This window comes from Eurosta solidaginis, chromosome 2, assembly GCF_040869045.1.
Source record: "Eurosta solidaginis isolate ZX-2024a chromosome 2, ASM4086904v1, whole genome shotgun sequence".
In the NCBI taxonomy this organism is placed as follows: domain Eukaryota; kingdom Metazoa; phylum Arthropoda; class Insecta; order Diptera; family Tephritidae; genus Eurosta; species Eurosta solidaginis.
In genome coordinates, this window is record NC_090320.1 from 23,464,966 (window position 1) to 23,485,205 (window position 20,240).

General features: G+C 36.6%; 1 protein-coding gene across 1 annotated transcript in view; it reads left to right on the forward strand.

Moving 5' to 3' along the window:
- Dh31 (diuretic hormone class 2) overlaps positions 1 to 19,299 on the forward strand; it is a 65,987-nt gene extending 46,688 nt beyond the window's left edge. The window contains exons 2-4 of the mRNA XM_067769383.1: positions 10,625 to 10,751; positions 14,111 to 14,221; positions 18,053 to 19,299. Of these exons, the coding sequence (XP_067625484.1) occupies positions 10,654 to 10,751; positions 14,111 to 14,221; positions 18,053 to 18,188 (345 nt within the window). The 5' untranslated portion in view covers positions 10,625 to 10,653 and the 3' untranslated portion in view covers positions 18,189 to 19,299. The remainder of the gene's footprint in view (positions 1 to 10,624; positions 10,752 to 14,110; positions 14,222 to 18,052) is intronic.
- Positions 19,300 to 20,240: the final 941 nt, after the last annotated feature.

Sequence of the window (20,240 nt, forward strand, 5' to 3'; positions counted from 1 at the left end):
ATTTAATATCCATATTGTATAAACACTGTCTAGGCATTCACTGGCCCACGTTTTGGCTTATATCTCGAGACCCTAGTCACCCAGGGGTATGAAAATTACCCTCTACACAACTAAAGACTCTCCTAAATTAAAAAAAATGTCATAGGATCTCTAAATCGCGGGCCCCCTCAGAAATCCTCCCCCCCCTCTCGGCGGGCCTGATGATGTGCTATACTTGATATCATCATTCATTTTTTATTGATAAGCAGGTTGTTTAATTAAACACCAAGCAATTACACGGAAGTATATCCGCACCACCTGAAAATATGAGTGCCACTGCGTATACGTAACATTTTATTATTACGTATAAACAAATAAAAAAATTTGCAATAAAATAATATTGCGACTATAAATTGATATATAGCCTATCCTATCTCTCAAGCTAAATCTAACTACACTCGGGGTGCAAAACAAATTCAAAATCGGTTCAGTAGTTTAGGAGTCCATCGCGCCCAAAAATGTTGTGACACGTGTTTTTTATATATTAAGATTTTGAAAAAAATTTAAAAAACGCGACATCAGACAAGGCGACAGTTGTTTCGATTAAATGTTGTAAATCTCTTCAAAGCATTTATCACGGGAGTGAGATATGAACTTGCGCTCTTGCGTTGATCGATCTGTTGACTATCAGACTCAACCAAAGCGACGTCTTGTTGTACAACAACTTTTTCCAAATTGTTTTATGCTGCATATACTTATTCTTTGTTTATTTGGTTATACGAAGGCTAGGCTTTGTTGTTGGCAAAGTTCTTTTAAAAATTAGATTGTTTTTTAAATTTGAGCCAAATGTTTACAGAGCGCCTCTCCAGTGGCAGTAAAACTGTTAGCCAGTCGTAATTTTTTTTTTTTTGAAAATCCTAAATGATAATAGGGCACTAAATTTTTAAAGCTATACGTTTTCAAACTATTCCAATGGGATTCCTTAAATAGTTTTATTACCATATTTTTTTTTTGTTTGGTCATGCTTGTTGAAGCTTCTTATAACTAAACCTTGAGCAACAGCTTATTTCTAGTCTAGTAGGCGTTCGATTATTCTTAAAGGTCTACTAAAAATTTTAATTTATTTCACTGCGAAATAGGCTCCTAATGCTAATTTTTAACTGTCCACTCGTGTGGGTTAGCACAAAATGTATTTCATAATCGTCCCACATTATCAGGGTACTCAAAAATGCAAAAATATGTTTAGCTGCACTTTACAAAGACAGTAAAAGGTTTGTTTACGTTATTAATTCAAAGGTTGCTTTTACGTTATGTACATACAGATTAGGGTGGGTCGATTTATTAACCGATATCGCGCCATCGATTTTTCGATAGGATTTGGGTTCAGAAAACAAAAGTTCTACTACGCATACCCCAAAAAAATATTTTCGAGCCTGCGAAATTTCATTTTTTTTCGACTTTGATTTTAAGGGTTTTTTTATGACCTACTAAAAAAATTTTCATTTGGTTGTAAAATTTTCATATATATACCATGTCCAACCCAAAAATGTTCACTAAAATGTTGGCGATAACATTTTTTTTTTTTTAAGTAAAAAAATGAAAATTTCACAGGCTCCAAAATTATTTTTTTGGGTATGCATAGTGGAACATTTTTTCCTGAGCCCAAATCCTATCGAAAAATATGGCGCGATATCGCTTAATTTTCGTCCATACAAATCGACTCACCCTAATACAGATACATACATAAGTACCACATATAAGCCTGACAACCGAAATAACTGCTTTAACTAAAAGACTAAAACATACACACAAACATTGCAAAAACCTAAAATTCTTACATGAAATACCTTCTACGAGCAGCAAAGTCTGTTAAATAGACATTTTTTGTTTGCCAAAGGGCAAGTATTTGGCTTAATCCACTTGCTTCCCTTCGACTCCGCGACGTTTGATGGTAGGAGAGCCTACGCTTGATATTACCGATATTACCGTAAATATGATTATAAGTGCATGTGTACCTAGGTATGTGTATATATGTATATGTACATGTCTATGTTATACATAAATACCACCAAAACAACCTGTGTGTGGTCTAAGTCACTGCCAAAACCCCTTGGCATTTAAAATAGCACCACAAGGAATTCCTGTAATACATTCCAGTTCTTATATTCGTGTTGTTGTAGTAGTTGCAGTTCTTTAGATTTAAACTACACCAGTCTGGCTTTGTTTGACGTGGTCCAACGTTGTTTGGATAATCGCTTTAGTCTCTGCAGATTTTTATAAATATGAAACTATTTGGTAAAGCAGAAAAGCTTTGGGAAAATATTTAAACTATCTGATAGCCACCGTGGTGTGATGGTAGCGTGCTCCATCTACCACACCGTATGCCCTGGGTTCACACCCCGGGCAAAGCAACATCAAAATTTTAGAAATAAGGTTTTTCAATTAGAAGAAAATTTTTCTAAGCGGGGTCGCCCCTCGGCAGTGTTTGGCAAGCGCTCCGGGTGTATTTCAGCCATGAAAAGCTCTCAGTGAAAACTCATCTGCCTTGCAGATGCCGTTCGGAGTCGGCATAAAACATGTAGGTCCCGTCCGGCCGATTTGTAGGGAAAATCAAGAGGAGCACGACGCAAATTGGAAGAGAAGCCCGGCCTTAGATCTCTTCGGAGGTTATAGCGCTTTACATTTATTTATCTGATAGTTCACAAATTATGCTGAGTGGATTTTGTCTTGTAAGCACTTGGTTTTGTGTAAATTTGCTGAGCTTACGCTCCCGTTTATATAAAAAATATTTTCAGGGTGAACTTGTAACTACGCGAACCCAAGAAGTTGGGACAGTCAATTATAGTAACAGAACGACTGGGAAAATACATTTCAAACTGAAACAAGTAAGGGTGCCTAAGTTCGGGTGTAACTGAACATTATATACTCAGTGTGAGTTTCAATTGTACTGTTTATTTCCAATAAATTACTTTTTTAATCCTATAGGCGGCCACCGTGGTGTGATGGTAGCGTGCTCCGCCTGCCACACCGTATGCCTTGAGTTCGCACCCCGGGCAAAGCAAAATCAAAATTTTATAAATAAGGTTTTTCAATTAGAAGAAATTTTTTCTAAGCGGGGTCGCCCCTCGGCAGTCTTTAGCAAGCGCTCCGAGTGTATTTCTGCCATAAAAAACTCTCATTGAAAACTCATCTGCCTTGCAGATGCCGTTCGGAGTCGGCATAAAACATGTAGGTCCCGTCCGGCCAATTTGTAGGGAAAAGCAAGAGCAGCACGACGCAAATTGGAAGAGAAGCTCGGCCTTAGATCTCTTCGGAGGTTATCGCGCCTTACATTTATTTATTTTAATCCTATTGAGATATATTTTAGCACAAAATATTCCCAAAAAAGTAAAAAAGTGAAAGTTCGGCTGTAGCTATTTTTCGCTAAGATATACCTTATTACTTCAGTCTACTACCCTTTTAAACATCTTTTATATAAAAGTGGGCATTGTCCTTCACCGATGCCATTCATTTTTACTAAAAAGATTTCCTGCTGTGAAGAAAGTATTGTGACGAATCTTAGCATCACTAAGCCGTTAGTAAATTACCACGCAACAACAAAAACATGAACCAGCCACTTTAATGTACGTGTACACATTAAAGCTAGCAACACTTATGTAGAAGGCGACGAAGAACTATCTCAAACACACAGATGCAGTCATCAGCCGAAGTAGGTACTTACACATACACACGCATATGGTTATAAACTACAAACATACATGTACTTATATAGCTGGTAACTAACCAAGCATGAGCTACAACTGTTAGGGAAATTATTAGATTTTAGGAGGAATGGGTTTACTAGAAACCCGAGAGTATAAAAGCAGCGCAAGCTGAGTAATAACGAATCAGTTTGATTTAAGCACGCAATTAGTTGTGAAGTATAATTGTGAAGTACTCTCAAAGTAGTCTAATAAAGAGCATTTTGCATTACTGAATATTGGAATTGTTTATTCGACAATTCAGCGATTCGAACGTTTGAAGAAGGTGTATAATAGCAAGGATTTCCCAAAATTCGTTACAGTATGTATTTCCATTTTTATTACAATATGCTAATTTTTCTTCGAGCCATTTCTTCCGAAACATAGAAAATTGCTCAGTTAAACAAAGGGTAGTGCCACGCCCATTTAAAAAAATTGTAATTCTTTCTAACTTTTTATTATAATTCCATTTAGAAAGTTAAATACCATTGATATCAAGCTCTTTTTCGCAAAGATATAGCTTATTATATTCGTCTACGAACCTTTTAATAGTTTTTTATATAAATGTGAGCGTGGTCCTTAACCGCTCTAGTCCATTTAGAAATATTTCCTGCTATAACGAAAATATGTGTACCCAATATTTTTACGATCCGTTAATATTTCTTGGAGTTATGGCTCCCGAAACTTAGAAAATTGCATAGCCCTAAAAGGGGTGATGCCACGCCCATTTTAAAAATTTGAAGTTTTTCCTAATTCTTGTTATAATTCCACTAACCACGCTCTTTTTAGCAAATATTTAGCTTTTATTCGTTCACGATCCTTTTAAAAATCTTTTATATACAAGTGGGCGTGGTTCTTAACCGATTTCGTTAATTTTTCTTCGAAGTATTCCTTGTAGTAAAGGCAACCTCTCTGCCTAATTCTGTTATCATATGTTTAACGGTTTTTGATGTACGATGAATAATATTTGTAAAATTGATTTTATCACAAGTGGGCGGTGCCACGCTCATGTAAATTTTTTATTTTTTAAATTTTTATCAAAAGTCTCAATCATCAAATCAGTCCACACTTCACATTTTAATAATTGGTGTATTATTTTCAAAATAATCAAGTTTATAGTGCTTTCTAAAATGTTATATATATAAAAAGAGGGCGTGATCATCATCCGACTTTGCTAATTTTAAATTGCGATGGGAGATGAGTTGCATGAACTCATATACATAATTTCAATAAGAAATTAATCAAGTTATCGTGTGCACAGATAGACGGACGGACGCACATGGCTAAATCAATTCCTTTTTTCATCCTTAGCATTTCGTCGGCTTCTTATCAGTAACAACCGATATTGACAATTTGTGGTTTTATTATCGGGTTAATATCGATATCGAACTATTATCGTCAAGTTATCGGCTTGTTTCTGCGGGATGCTCGTTTTCTTATTGTTTTCTTATCGGCTTGTTAAAGTCATCTTACAGTTGAGTCGTGTTTAACTGAAAAAGCCTTCACTTATTTTTAGCCTCGATTATCCAGTGCGGAGGGAAACGGTCGAAGTGTTTAAAGATCTCCTTAGTTTCTGCAACATTTCTTTGTGTGTGTAAACCTGAGTCGTTACGTAGTTTAAAGGGACCCTTTGTCGACTCCACAGGTTCATGCCGCAAACACTAAATTTACTAACCAGGTACGATGTGTTATTGGCTGATCGAAGATCCCTATAGTTGTAAAGCTCTTTAAGAGGATGACTATGCTGTTATCAGTACAATTGGGAGACAGTAATGGTTAGCGCAGATCACGGATTGAACCATGCTGGCTGCTGAATCCGGCTGCTTAACAGATGGATGCAGTGGCTTTGCCGATATGTCTGCTCCTACACAGCGCTTTCATACGTTAAAACTGAAATGATGAATTAAAGAAATACCTGCTGCTGCTACAAAGCTGTTCTTGTTTTTATGTAGGAGCCGTTAAAATTGCAAAAAAAAGGGCCGGTTTAAATATACCTTCTCTACAGAGTCCCAACTGTTGCAGGTTATTGCCGTTTCCGCGATAAGGAAATAGTCAGTGCCATATTGTACATAACGTGTCTGCACAGAAGAGCCTCAGTAGGTTATGATCAAATTGTCACAGTGAATGCCTCACAAATATCACGGTGAACTTAACCTGGGATGTTATTCATGTAACTTCCATGACATCACTCTTCCACACTAGCGCAAACGTTGATTTTGTTTCTCTGATTTGGTTAGAATTCACTTACTGAGTCCTTCTCTTGCCTTATAAATTAAAAATATCTTTAATATTACCAGAATTTTAACTGCCTTATTTTAATAGAGCAAATTATAAAAGGAGAAATATTCAGTGAATTATACATAGGTATTGGAATCTAAGCGGCGAATTATGTATAACAACAACAAGTAATTTTTTGTCGTGTGAAACGAAATTCCTATCACATAAGAGCAATCATTCACTTCCGTGAGTAACAGTAAACATGAAAGCCTTTATGAAATTTTTGGTTTTATATAAGAGTGACTGTGAATGCAAGTGACTGCGACGCAAAGTGTCACGGCGTCATACATAATCTGGCCCTAAGTGTGCTTTGCTTATCGAAAATCGAAAAATCAGCTTTAAGTACCGTATAAAAGGCTAAGTATTTTATATGGCAGATTGAAGCCATATGTAAACAGATTGATCGGATGTTATCAGAGTGGCTTTAGATCTGGTAAACCGTTCATGTACTAGATTTTCGCGATATGTCGTATCCTGTCTTAAATGCCTTATTTTAATAGAGCAAATTGTAAAAGGAGAAACATGCCCTGAACTATATGTACCGCTTCATTAATGTACATTATTCAAACGGTATATACACATTTAGCCAAAAAAGTAGCCTCGCTCTCAATATACATGATAACATTACACGGCCGTAGCTATTCAATCATTTTGGTTTAAAGTAACTCTTAGAAGAGATGACATACATATGTACATGATTGACTAGACAAATTTTATCAAAACCAAAATAGCTTAGCCACAGGTTGCCAATAAACTCGTCCCAAAAGAAAATGCATTGCATGAAAATACCGAAGTAAATATCTGATATGTCCATAACAAAGTGATTCATAAAAGTAAAACTCTTGGCTTAAGAAGACGTCAATCAATTTCAATTTTTCCATGAGGATACTAACATATGCACAAACAAGCAGATACATATACACAGAGGCAGAGTCATATTTATTTAGATAAACAATTTAATTGAATAATTTGCTGCATATCAAGTGAGCAGTTAGTTATCATTGTGCCTATGGGAGTAGCCATGGCGTATGAGCAACATTTACATTTCTATGTTGTAGCAAGAGGGCGAGATGAAAATTAAGGTCAACGTTACAATTTGTACTTACTTATACATATATGTGTGTATGTATGCAACTTGTTGCCAATCGTTATAAACCAACTGCCTGCACTTTTTTTACTATACACATACATTTGAATAATATTTCAACATTAAGTAAATTGTTATATGCAGGCGATTAATTTTACAACGAGGAAATGACCTCAGTGGCAAATGTTGAGAGAGAAAGTACTATGGCAAATACTCATACAAACGAAGTACTGTTGACACGTGCTTATACACTACTACTAGTTCAAGAGCAACTTGTGTGTACTCAGTCACTTATTCACTTAAATGCAGAAAGCATACGATGCACAGTGATTCTGTTAGGAATTGCTTGATGGCATGAAAGTTCTGTAAAATCCAGAGCAATTTTTATCTTAAAAGACTACGGTTTAATCGATAGCTCAAAGAAAGTAGATGTTATTGGTACAAGTTAAAGTTCAACTGTTTTACAGACCCTCACAGTAAGCTGAAGATACGCGACACATATACCATACGCTGTTATAAATTGATATTGATAAAATCACAGCAATTCGTTACAAAACTCCTAGCAAAGACGAACTTCCAGCCGAAATGTATACACATAAGGAGAAGAGTTGTAAAAAGTCGTGCATAAACTCTTACACTAAATATGATCGAAAGAGAGCGCAAGTCGCCAGATTTTTATATAAATTTGCTCCATACCAAAGTCGATCCTGCAAATCGCGCTGATTACCGCAGAATAAGCCTGCTTAATGCCCACGAAGTCAACGAACTGTTTGTACCTTATCTATGCTGCTTTAGACTTTGCAATTCTACGATCGGCGAGACTTTTTCTATACGCTACAGCTTGGAGAAGCGACACGATGTATATTACTATGCCTGAATGGAGTAGCGTGCATGGCCTATACGTCTTTGTCAAATGATGCAAAGCAAGACCCTCAGCTTCGTAAAGATTGGGAGAGACCATTACGATATTGTTGTTGCTGTTGTATTTACGATAAATACTTCGATGCATAAGTTTGTCGCTTTAGATCGATAACCCATGGGCGATCTGTCACTATCGTAATCATACGGATGGGTTGTCGTTCCTATATTATCGGCATCAGCTAGGAATACAGGCGACTGAGTAAACCGTCACACCATTAGTCAAGCATGAGCTATCATTTTTGCTTATTGGCTTTTTGAAGGACGGGTTACCGGTGTGTCATCGAGTTTATATTTACAAGTCGATTGGTTATCGATAACAAATAACTAACACTTCGATAAGAAATCGATAACTTATCAATACCACATCTATAGTTTTTTTAGAAAATCGATAGTTTTACTATACATATTTGATTTTTAGTTCGATAACAAATCGATTTTTTTGTGATAACATATCGATAACCTTCCTATAAAACATCGATAACTTTTTGATAGCAAATTGGTAGCAACAAAATAATTTTTATCAACGTATCGAAAACTTTCCGATAACGTATCGATAAATATTCGATAAAAACCGATAACTTTGTGATAACTAATCGATAACTATTTGATGAAAAATGTATATCTTTCCGAATGAAAATTCGCCGCGTAGAAATCGTTGTCTCATTTATAAACTTTGCTATCGATAGCATTTATAACACTCATATGCAGATAAAGAACCATTAATACTTCCTACACTTACACTGCCCTACGCTTATTTATACTGATGCCCAACCGCATCAGTTTGTTTAGTTCTGAGCTCGCTTTTATTAGTTATCTCTTATCTGTTGAATGTTTCAGTGCAAGCACACAAGCCCAGCATACAGTAAACAACATTTTGATAGTGTCCACCAATCATACGTCATTTACGACATCATCAACTTGATCATCATTACATGTTGACACATTGCAACATTGTTATTATATACATATGAACATAGTATGTATGTGTTTGCTTGCATCAAAATTTATGGCATTAACAATGTTTTTTAACATTCTGCTTCATCATTTTTAGTGTTAAATAGGTTAAATAACTTGCTGATTTACAACAACTAAATTGTTTATAATGCGTTTCAGAGTAAATGTTCAAACAAGTTCTTTCATAAATAGCTTATTCATTGCTCATTATGTTGCTGAATGAAATATTTCAACAGTGCATGCAACATCAATGTAAATAGGTTTAAATATATATTGTGGGGACCGCCGTGGTGTGGTGGTAGCGTGCTACGCTAACTTCACCGAAGAAGGGTACCCACTTCCTCCAAGTCTCCAAAGGTGGACCGCAAATTATCTGTCTCGTCGGCAAGCATCAGTGCAATTCAGGAACATAACATTTAAGCCCAGAAGAATTAAACAAAGGGTGCCACAGAGTGGTGCCCTATCTCCGTTTTGTTTAACTTCTACATATCGAAGCTCCCTTTTCTACCAGAAAGAGTCACCATTGTATCCTACGCCGATGACTGCTCAGGGCCACAGTTTGCGAACAACCCATCGATGAGCTACGTAATAAAACAAACAGCTACCCGATATCTACAGTTTTTTCGCCTCTCGAAACCTAACACCGTCAACGTCCAAATAAACGGCGAACTTATTTATCACATGGACACGGCAAATGTCGACCATATTGGACATCCACGTCAATGGCATTACACTACCGACTGTCTTACACCTAAAAAGACTGGGTATGACGTTCGATCAGGATCTACATTTTGGCGGGCATGCAACCGCAATTGTGCCTAAAAGCCAGAGCCGTAATAAAATCCTCAGATCCCTTGCCGACAGCACTTCGAGTAAAAATAAGGAAACCCTCATTATCACTTACAAAGCAATTGGCTGGCCGCTTGCATGCCTCGCGTCTCCGAGATGGTCGCCCAGCCTAAAGGTTACTCAATGAAATCTATCAAAACATCGAGCTCAAAACTGCAGCCGCAACTTCTTCTTATGTCACCAGAACACCATATACGCAGCTTGGCTTGGCTCACAATGCTTGCGGAGAAGGCTTGTTAAGCCCTTGGGAGGCGGGTCCTCTTCAATCAGATGTCTTTTGGGATGCCCAAGTTTCTGGGTATTCAACGGGAACTCTAACTCTCGCCTCAATGTGTGTTCTGGGGACATAAGAATATAGCCCGTAGCGATTCTAAGAGCAGTGTTTTGGAAGGCACGTATTTCCGGGGACGCATAGCATGCAAACGATCGGCCAATTGCTTTGTAAATTGCAATGGGCGTCTCTCTATCTTTACCGCAATTGCTGCCGGCGAGAGATTTTATGATTTTATTACGAACCTGAATTTAAGTACAATTGCCGATGCGCGCTGGTTAAAATGTAAATCCTTATCTACACCGAAAACGTGTACTTGATGAAAAATATAATGTTGATATATGTATATTAATTTTAAAATTTTAACAGCAGCTAATGTAAGCAGCTAATCAGTAATAATTTAAGATTATTGGCTACCTGCGTGCAAACTTTCATCAAAATTTATGCGTTTAGAAACATTGTGCTTTGAAATTAAATTAAATTATATTTAATACAAGATTTATAATAAATTAAAGTAATTTCTTTCATATTTTCTGTCTTTTGCAGCACGAGTCTCATTCATCTTCAAATTTCTAATGATGTCAAATAAAGTATTATGCTGTGTTTTGGCTGCTGTCGCTGTCTGCTTGGCGTTATGTTTGTCGACGTCAGATGCTGCGCCATATCCCAGGTAGTTGTAGATGCACCATAGTGCACATTTTTATTTATTTTTTTTTGGCAATAAGCAATAACAACCAAAGTGATTTGTTTTTTATTTCTGAAAAGAGCGCTTTGAAAGCTAAATTAAAAAAATTGTTTTTTCCGAAAAATGCAAGTTGTTAATAATTTCGTTTCATTCTAAATCATTGTTTGTTATTGCTTGTTACCACAGATTTGTAACAAGTATATTTGTCCGAGATGCGCTTGTTAAAGATTAACATCTTTATGTTATCTTTCTCAAATGCCGTATACTTGATCCCAGCTAAGATGGGCAGGCGCACGGAAATCCCTGCTCAAGGCGGGAAGGTAACATCGGGTTGATGTGAATTGTCAACAACGCCAGACGTTTTATGCATTTTCATCTGCTCAATGTTCACATAAGCCTAGCCAGACTCTTTAAGTCTTGGCAGCAAACACTTTATCTGGACAGTCTCTATATGTCTCTCAGTATCGACTGAGGGGAATATTCATAAAATTTCTGGCTTCGATATCTAGAGAGGTGAGTGAAGAATCAGTCTCGGGTTCAGTAAATCCTATTCGAAGCGCACCCTTTCCAAGTATTTAGTCGCCACTTTTTCGAAACTCTGGCTTCCAGAGGGGACTTCGGGCATTATATCCGGAAACATAATTAAACTGCAGTGACTATGTCTGAAGCAGTTAAAAGAAGTAAGAAATCTAACCCACACCTTTACTGCACTGTCGATGTAAAAACTTTTGCTTTCCTACCAATTTTCTAGAACATAGTTTATGGCTTGGTAGACTGCAATATGGGAGTCCCAGTGAAAAATTACATTAAAAAAAAATTACTAAGAAATACTCACGAATTTGAAGGTGCCAGTAAAAGGAAAGCGTGAGCTTAGTGCCAGTGCTTAGATTGAGCGAAATTGAGCTATAGAGAACTCAGCAGTTAGGATTTTCTTTCGTAATGCAATCAAAAATCAAACAATGGTGGTAAAGAACTCTAAAGAGTTAAAAAACGGATATGTTGACATCGCAACTCGCAGCAATATTTATCTCGACGCATCTATATACCCACTACGTGTTATATCACTACTTTCCCATGTAATTCTGCAGTCGGTCTTAATGGCTTTCTCACCTATTATGATCGTACTACGTGGTGAAAAAGCATCGCATCAAGAACGTCAACAGTTGTTGCAGAGATATCGGCATTGTCACCCATAGCGACCGTTCTTTATGTTTGTCAACCTGATTTCTTAATGCTGTTGATTTAGAGTCTACTCTGCCTAACCGCAGATATAATAGGCAAATGGCAATAGGTCACATCTTAGACATATAAATAAAGGAAGAGAGACCCCTTCAAAGTTTTCTGCATAAGAAAAACGTCGTTAAGTTGGAAAGCACTCTGAATGTAGTTGGTAAAAAAGCTCGACCCAAATCCCTTCAAAGCCAAATCATGCGAATGATGCCTGAAGGTATATATGTAGATTCTCGATTAAAAATTACCAGAGCAAGGAATAAATCTATACCGTTTTCCAGTCATAAAGGGATATATGGTCGAAAAGGCCGACTATTTGGTAAAGGAGGGTGCTGTACTCTATGAATCGACGGTAGACATCGCTTTTTGCGTCATATGTTTATAATTTAGGCGGCGTAAGTAACAGCAAGAAGAAAGAATTGAGCACTAGAGGCGGCAGATCTCGTGGCAGCTGTTAAGCTAATTCCTAGAAACCTTCTTATATTTGCCAAGATGATGAAGTTATTTTATAACATAAGTTTTGGTACCTAATTGGGGTTTCCCGTTTGGCCTTTAAATAGATTCTGGTAACAATATAGACGTATTCAGTCTATTTAAGGTCTTGATTGACCGGCCAGTTCAACTAAATCACTCCACCTTGCGAGCAACCCCTATGCAGTCCTAGTTGATGCCACAAGTTGTATCTTGACCAGCTCTAACTGAATTCAATTGAGCAGTGCATAGTAAATACCGCACTGAAGGCCCGAACTGGCTAATGTACTGAAAGTAGTATTATCAAGAACTGTCTCCAGAGATTTTCTCTTGCTGCGCTGCTTAGGGTGTCGATAGGAATACTGATTTTGGGGAGATTTTTTATACATTCAGAGCCCTTCTGTGAACACATGTGGTAAACCATAAGTAACTGGGAAGCATAGCAGTTCAGGCAAAACTGGATTAAATGCTCAAGGTAAAGAAGGCCAAATGGTATATACTCCTAGTAACAAGAGTACCAGCCAAACTCATCAATCTAAGCATAGAGGACCTACGAATTCTTGTAGTCTACGACTCCACCTAAATAAGTTAAAATGATCCGATACACAAACCGGCCGTTTTTTAAGCTGGTGGATGAAACGCCGCCACACATTCTATGCGAATGCGTCGCTCTGGCAAGACAGAGCCTCTTCCATCTAGGTGGTGTGATCCTTAAAATACTCGTGATAACTATGGAGTAAAAATGCTGAAGAGGTAGTTTAGTATATTAATAGCCTCCACATACAGTAAAAGCCTGTGCGTTCAGCAACAATAAATCTAAATAAAGGTCACAGTGCATCAAGGCCTAGTAAAAATAATAATAACATGACCTAGCAAGGGAAGCTTTTCGAACATTGTGAACAAAAGAAGTGTAATATCTTATCCGTCAACTGCCTGACAGGATGTTCAAGATGGCTACTTTTTCGCGTCTTGACAGGATGGCCAATATGGCGGCGCATATGGCCGACTATTTTCAGCGGGTGATAGAAAGAGATACAGGATGAGATAACGATAGTCACTTTAAAAATCAGGTGATCCATTCTATTTGTAATTTTTACGTCTATGCAGAATATATCACACTTGCCTTATCCACAATGTTTTCGAATTTTAGCATCACGGGAAAGAAAGAATTAAAAATGGTTGCAAATTCTCAAATGCCCATCATATTCTCATATTTGGTTTGAGTTTTCTTGAACAGGTGCTTGTACATCCTTACGGAGCTGATGAATTTGCTCAATGGATTTGCTTAGCTTGGACATCTTAATTAATTTTATTTTACAAATATTTTTCTACTTAATAGGCAATTACTTGTTTTCCTCTTTGGAGTTCATACTTCGCTGTTTTTCTGTATTCTTATTATGCGAATGCTTGCTATAGATTCAAAGCAATTTTATGTATGTAGGCGTATTCAATATAAATTATTAATGGATGCGTGCTTAAAAAAGAATTGTCGAAGTACATAAATATGAGCTTAAGAGATACTAATATGAGATTTTCTTTTCTTTCCATATGTTTGCCAACACAAACGGAACATAAACACAAATACAAATAAACATAAATTCTTATGCGAACATAAAACACACATCTACGCACCCATACATGCACAGTCAAAGCAATGGCTACTACAACGAGCTGGAGGAAGTGCCCGATGATATATTAATGGAGCTGATGGCTCGTTTTGGACAAACTATTATGAGAGCACGCAACGATCTGGAAAAGTGAGTATATAACAACAAAAACAAAGAAATGTTTATTATAAAAACCATTAGTTTAAATGCAGAAGGCGTTGTGCAAAAGAGCGAAAGTTAAACTCTAAAATTAGTTAACTTAAAAAGTCAATAAAAGGATGTCTAAATTGGCTAGCACAAGCAAGTTGAATACATCTGCTTGTAGCTTTGTGCGAATGTCATAATTATTTACTTAGATAATTTACAAGCAACTAGAAGTAAATATTAGTGTTAGACTTTCTAAATGAGCAACATTTTTTTTTTATTTTACCTACTTAATTCGTAGACAAAGTAAATGAAGCTTAACTCTCGTGTTGTTTGGCAATCAAAGCACATACGAAAGAAATGAGCCAATAATTTAGGTCACCCAATCAAGTAGACAAAAACGGAAACTACCGAAATTAGTGAGTAAACAATGTACCTTAAGTCCAGTAAATTCATTTGCTATTTCGGGCAGGTTTACAGAGCCAAAAAAAAAACGAGTAACCGACAAAAACTTTACTTTATTGAGTTACAAAATTAAACAATTATAAGGCAATGATAGAATAAAAACAAGTAAGGACGGGACTGTCTTCGGCTGTGCCGAAGACTTCATACCTTTCATGAATGGGGTTGAACAATAATCTTATCCCATTCGTAATCTCCAAATAATGCGCTGTATAAGACAAGAAATATATAGTGAACTGATGTACATACCTAAACGATTTTAAGATAAATATAAAAAAATGGCAAAAAACCCCTTATCTGAAGGATAAGTTGTATGGGAAATATATTATATATAGCTCCGATCGAAATGATTTTTACAGGAAATCTTCTATGATATATTAGAATATGTATCACCAAGTTTCACGTTTTTATATTGGAAACTAAGGGAGAAATTGCCAAAAATCTTTCTATCTGAACGATCGGTTGTATGGGAGATATATGTTATAGTGGTCCGATCCAACCGGATCCGACAAATGTCTATAAAATACAAAAATACATCCTTTTGCCAAATTTTATTGACATATCTCAAAATTTGAGGGACGAGTTTGTGTTCAAACAGACAGACGGACATGGCTATATCAACTCATTTCGTCGCACTGATCAATTCGGTATACTTAATGGTGAGTCTATCTTCTATATTTCTCAACGTTACAAACATCGGACCAAAGTTAATATACCATTTCATGTTCATGAAAGGGATTAAACGTCTTGAAAACGCTTGTTCTTACAATGGTGAACAACTTCGGCGAGTTTTGATTACAAATAAGTAAGGAAGGCTACGTTCGGGTGTAACCGAAAGTTACATACTCAGCTGCCAAATTACAGCTTGCAGAACTTTTAAACTACCTTCTTCTAAAAGTGGGCGGTGCCACGCCCATTGTCCAAAATTTAACAAATTTTCTATACTGCGTCATAAGATCCTACCAAGTGTTATCGCCTTATCCGTCTTTTGGTAATGCATTATCGCACTTTTTAGGTTTTTCGAAGTTTTCGATATCGAAAAATTGGGCGTGGTTATAGTCCGATTTCGTTCATTTTAAATACGCGATCTGAGGTGAGTGCCCAGGAACTTAAATACCAAATTTCATTAAGATACCTCAAAATTTACACAAGTTATCGTGTTTACGGACAGACGGACGGACGGGCGGACGGACGGACATGGCTAAATGAATTTCTTTTTTCACCCAGATCATTTTGATATATAGAAGTCTATATCTATCTCGATTAATTTATGCAGTTACGGGGTATCGTTATGCGAACAAAATTAATATAATCTGTGAGCTCTGCTCAGCTGAGTATAAAAAAGTCTTGAAAACGCTTGTTCTTACACTGGTGAACAACTTTGAAGAGTTTTGATTACAAAAATATCTACTAGAGCTATATGGACGGTTTAACGTCAGAGCTGGGGAAATAGGCATACAAATGTAATTGTATGCTCTGGTCTTTGATTGAGTCTTAATACAGGGGACCTACATATCTGACACTAATGGTGTAACAGAATAGTTGGATGAAACTGGGGTATAAGCTCCAAGCGGTGATGTGGTTTTTAGCCCCTTGGCAAGCACTCGGAGTGTATGTATTTTGCGTTTGAAGAAATTAATCTGTCTTGCTGATGCCGTTCGGAGCTGGCATTAAACATATTCTGTCAGGCACCCAGAGTATACCTTCCTAGATACGGAGGCGGTGTTAAACAATGTCTTACCTTGGGCCACCGAAAGCTCTCTGTTTGTTTTAGGAGTCGAGGGGCTCTCGTTGAGTTTATTAACAAACTTCTGCGGAGTGGGGAGGGGCCATAATCGGGAGGAAGGTGTGTAGGGCCACGCCACAGGGGGTTTCTGTCTGCTCTGCTCTGGATTTTGGTAGTTAAAGAGATTCTTGTGGAGCTGAAAGCCAATGGCTGTCGGGTGACTGCGTACGCAGTTGACCTGGCTATCCTAGTCTGGGACAAATTTCTGGGCACCCTACGCGCTGTTTTGCAGGAATACCAAGACACTGTAGCTAGGTGGGTTGAATTATGTGGACTGGCGGTCAGCCCAGGAAAAACGGAACTGGTTTTTTTACAAGGAGAAATAAGAGAACCGCTTTTAGAACTCCCTTGATTGCGGAGGTACTGTTGCTACTTTCTGATAGGGTTAAATATTTAGAGATTATTTTGGACAAGAAACTGTCCTGTAGACCGAACGAGAAAGATAGGGCCAGGAAGACAGCGTTTGTTTTGTACCGCTTCAGGGAGGCTATCGGTAAGAGATGGGGCCTTTGGCCAAGAGTAGTACACTGGCTTTATGTGATGTTAGTCAAACCGAATCTGCTCTTTGAGGTAGTGGTTTGGCGGAATGCACTGGACACGGCGATCACCACCAAAATATTAGTGTCAGTACAACGAATGGCGCTGGTTGATATCAGCGGCACACTTAGAACAATAGAAAAACACCTACCATGTCATTGACTGTCATGCATTCGTTGGACGGACACCACCTCTTGCAGGTTTAAGGCTCATCTATCAAAGATCATTGAGGTTTTGACAGGGCATTGTCTAATGGTAATATATGCGGTACGTCTCAAAACACTGGTAACCCCATTTTGCTGAGTTTTTTTTTTTTACCTGTGCTCACTGAGAGTAATCGTATGTCTAACGATGGGACCATGGGAAATGACTTTTACAATGAGGAATATCACGCCCTCGGAAAAGAACAACTCTACCGAAAGTTTTCCAATGCGTTTGAGCGCATCAACGCGCCATGAATGTGATTATTTTCAATACTCGAATAGCAAAGAGAAACTTTTGTTACAAGAATGAAACGTGACTCCGATAGGCATGAGTGCGAGAAGATGCGGGCTAACATCAATAATGCTTGGAAGTTTTGGCAGAAAACTGACAAGAGAGAAGAGAAAAGATGAAGAGAAAGGGTGAGGAAAGATGTGTAGTAGTAGAGATAGGGAAAAGACGAGAAACAGTTTTTGAGAGTTTTGTAGAGTAAGAGAATACCTGTCATATATGAAAAGGATATATAACTAGAGTTGGAGATATGACATATGAAGAGAGTAGACGACAGAGTGGCGAAACGAGGGAAAAAATTACGAGGAAAAGAGCAGAAAATTAAGGGGGAAATGGAAAGGAAAGATGAGAGAGTGAATAGTATTCACTGAATACTGTTATAACTTAATTTAATATAAATGTCTATGGTACACTCGATAGATGTCGGCTACTCTGCTAAATTGGATATAGAAAAAAAAAATTTTAATTTTATAAAATTGCAATAAAACATTTAACCAATAACAATTTGCTTCATTTGACTTTCATTTATTATATTACTTCTGGTTATTTTCTTATTACAGCTCTAAACGGACCGTAGATTTTGGCTTGGCGCGTGGCTACTCTGGAACGCAAGAGGCGAAACATCGTATGGGTCTAGCTGCAGCTAATTTCCCTGGAGGACCTGGAAGGAGGCGACGATCTGAAACTCAGGTTTAAAGCATTCCCAGCACAACAAATAACAACTAAATGAAAAACAAATTCCTGATTTTTGAAACTTGAATTTATGCCGGATTTATTGAAGAACTCTAAAAGAATTTGCCAATATTTACAAAAACAAATACCTGCGCTACAGAGCCCGTTGAGTCCTAAAGTATAACTATGAAATATATGCTTTTTTTAAATTAGATTTTATATTTAAGGAAAGAGTATTAATTTATATAAAATATTTATTTACGATAAAAAAAAAAATTATTTAAAACGTATATTTTAAACTAACGAAAGCAGTGAAATGGAAAATTTAAATTATTAAAACAAAAACAAAAAAATGTAAAAAAATAAAAAAATTTAAAAACTGTTATGCAACAAAAAAATTATGAAATCATACTTCTATTGTTGTTTAAAAAAAATTTTAAATTTTTTTTTAACAAATTTTAGAAATGTTAGACTTTTTGCGAATATTTGAAACTAACGATAGCGCAAGATGTGCTCGAACGAGAAGCAGAGGAAGAACAAGAAAAGAAGAACAGGAAGCAAATTACTTGTAAAATAGTTTCAAATCAAAAACAAAATTAAATAAATTTAAAAAAATCTTTAAGTAGGTATGTAGGTTAAGCGTCAACAAAACATACACACGCACATACGTACAACAACACTATGGCGCGGAGCGACAACAAGAACAACATACAACCACCAACAACATGAAAACAACACCACCGACAATGTCATCTAAACCACCGTTAACACAAACATCAACAAAATGACGTCACCATTACAAAACTTAAAGGCCCCCGAAGGAATGAATATGAATTAATTTTGCATTATTTTACATTATTATGTTAAATAACTGTATTATACTAAAAAAAAAAAAAAATAATAAATAAACAAATTAAAAAAATATAATATTAGCATGCACAAAAACAAATTGCAACTGAAACGAATTATAAATACAATGTATACCTATTTAAAATACATATATACATACATATTTATGAACTTATTTAAATGTATGTATCGAGTGATGATATACATATATACTTACATACATATATAAATAAATATGTTCGAACAGTTATAAAAAACATAAATAAATTAAATTAAATAAATAAATTGTACTGAAAAAAGCATTTGAAATTCTGATGTTTGTAGAGAAATTAATATATATATAAAAAAATAAATAAATGTATGCATACATACATACACAAAATACATAAAAGGCCTTTAACGAATATTGCGTTTTGATTTTTTTTCTATTTCATCTTACCTCCCATTTTTCATACTATTTATAGGCTGCTCAACTATGGAAATACATTAGAGGCGGAAAACAGTGGCGTAGTGAGAGCATGGGGAAGGGGGCCATCTTGCACCGGGCGCTACTCACTGGGGGAACCAATTCATTGCAAAGCGGAATTTGTATTTTTATTATAACTGATTTCTGGAAAATATAACTTCGAGGTAGAAAAGAAATTGAACCTAAAACTCCAAAAAAATATTTTTCCCCGGGCGCAAGAAAGCTTCACTACGCCATTGGAGGAAAATCGACACTTTCCATGCATAGCTGGTGCAAACCGTAAGGTAAGCATTGACTGGCTGGTCCGTGAGGACCTCATGTAGGCAGAATCAAAGTGTGCATCCAAACAAAATGAAAACTTTATTTTTTCGGTTGAGTTCTACCAATATTATACGAAACCGTTATTATTGGTACAGAAAATAGTAAAGGTTTTCGGCATGGTTTATTGCTCTTTATCGGCATATGTATAGAATATTTTCAGAATGTTGTCCTGAAAGGACCAGTTCGGGCTTTTTTTTGCAGTTTTATCGGTATCTGCTTGACTACAAACCGATGAGCTGCTGTTGACTTAGTTATCGATAGAAATCCGATAAATGTCGACAACACACCGAGAAAGCAACGCTAACAAATCGATAACTCGGCATTCACTTATCGATAACATGTTGATTACAAACCGATAGTCTGTATATAAAAAATTGAGAACACGCGGATAACTCAATGATAACAAAACGATATGAATTAGATAAGGCACAGATACAATT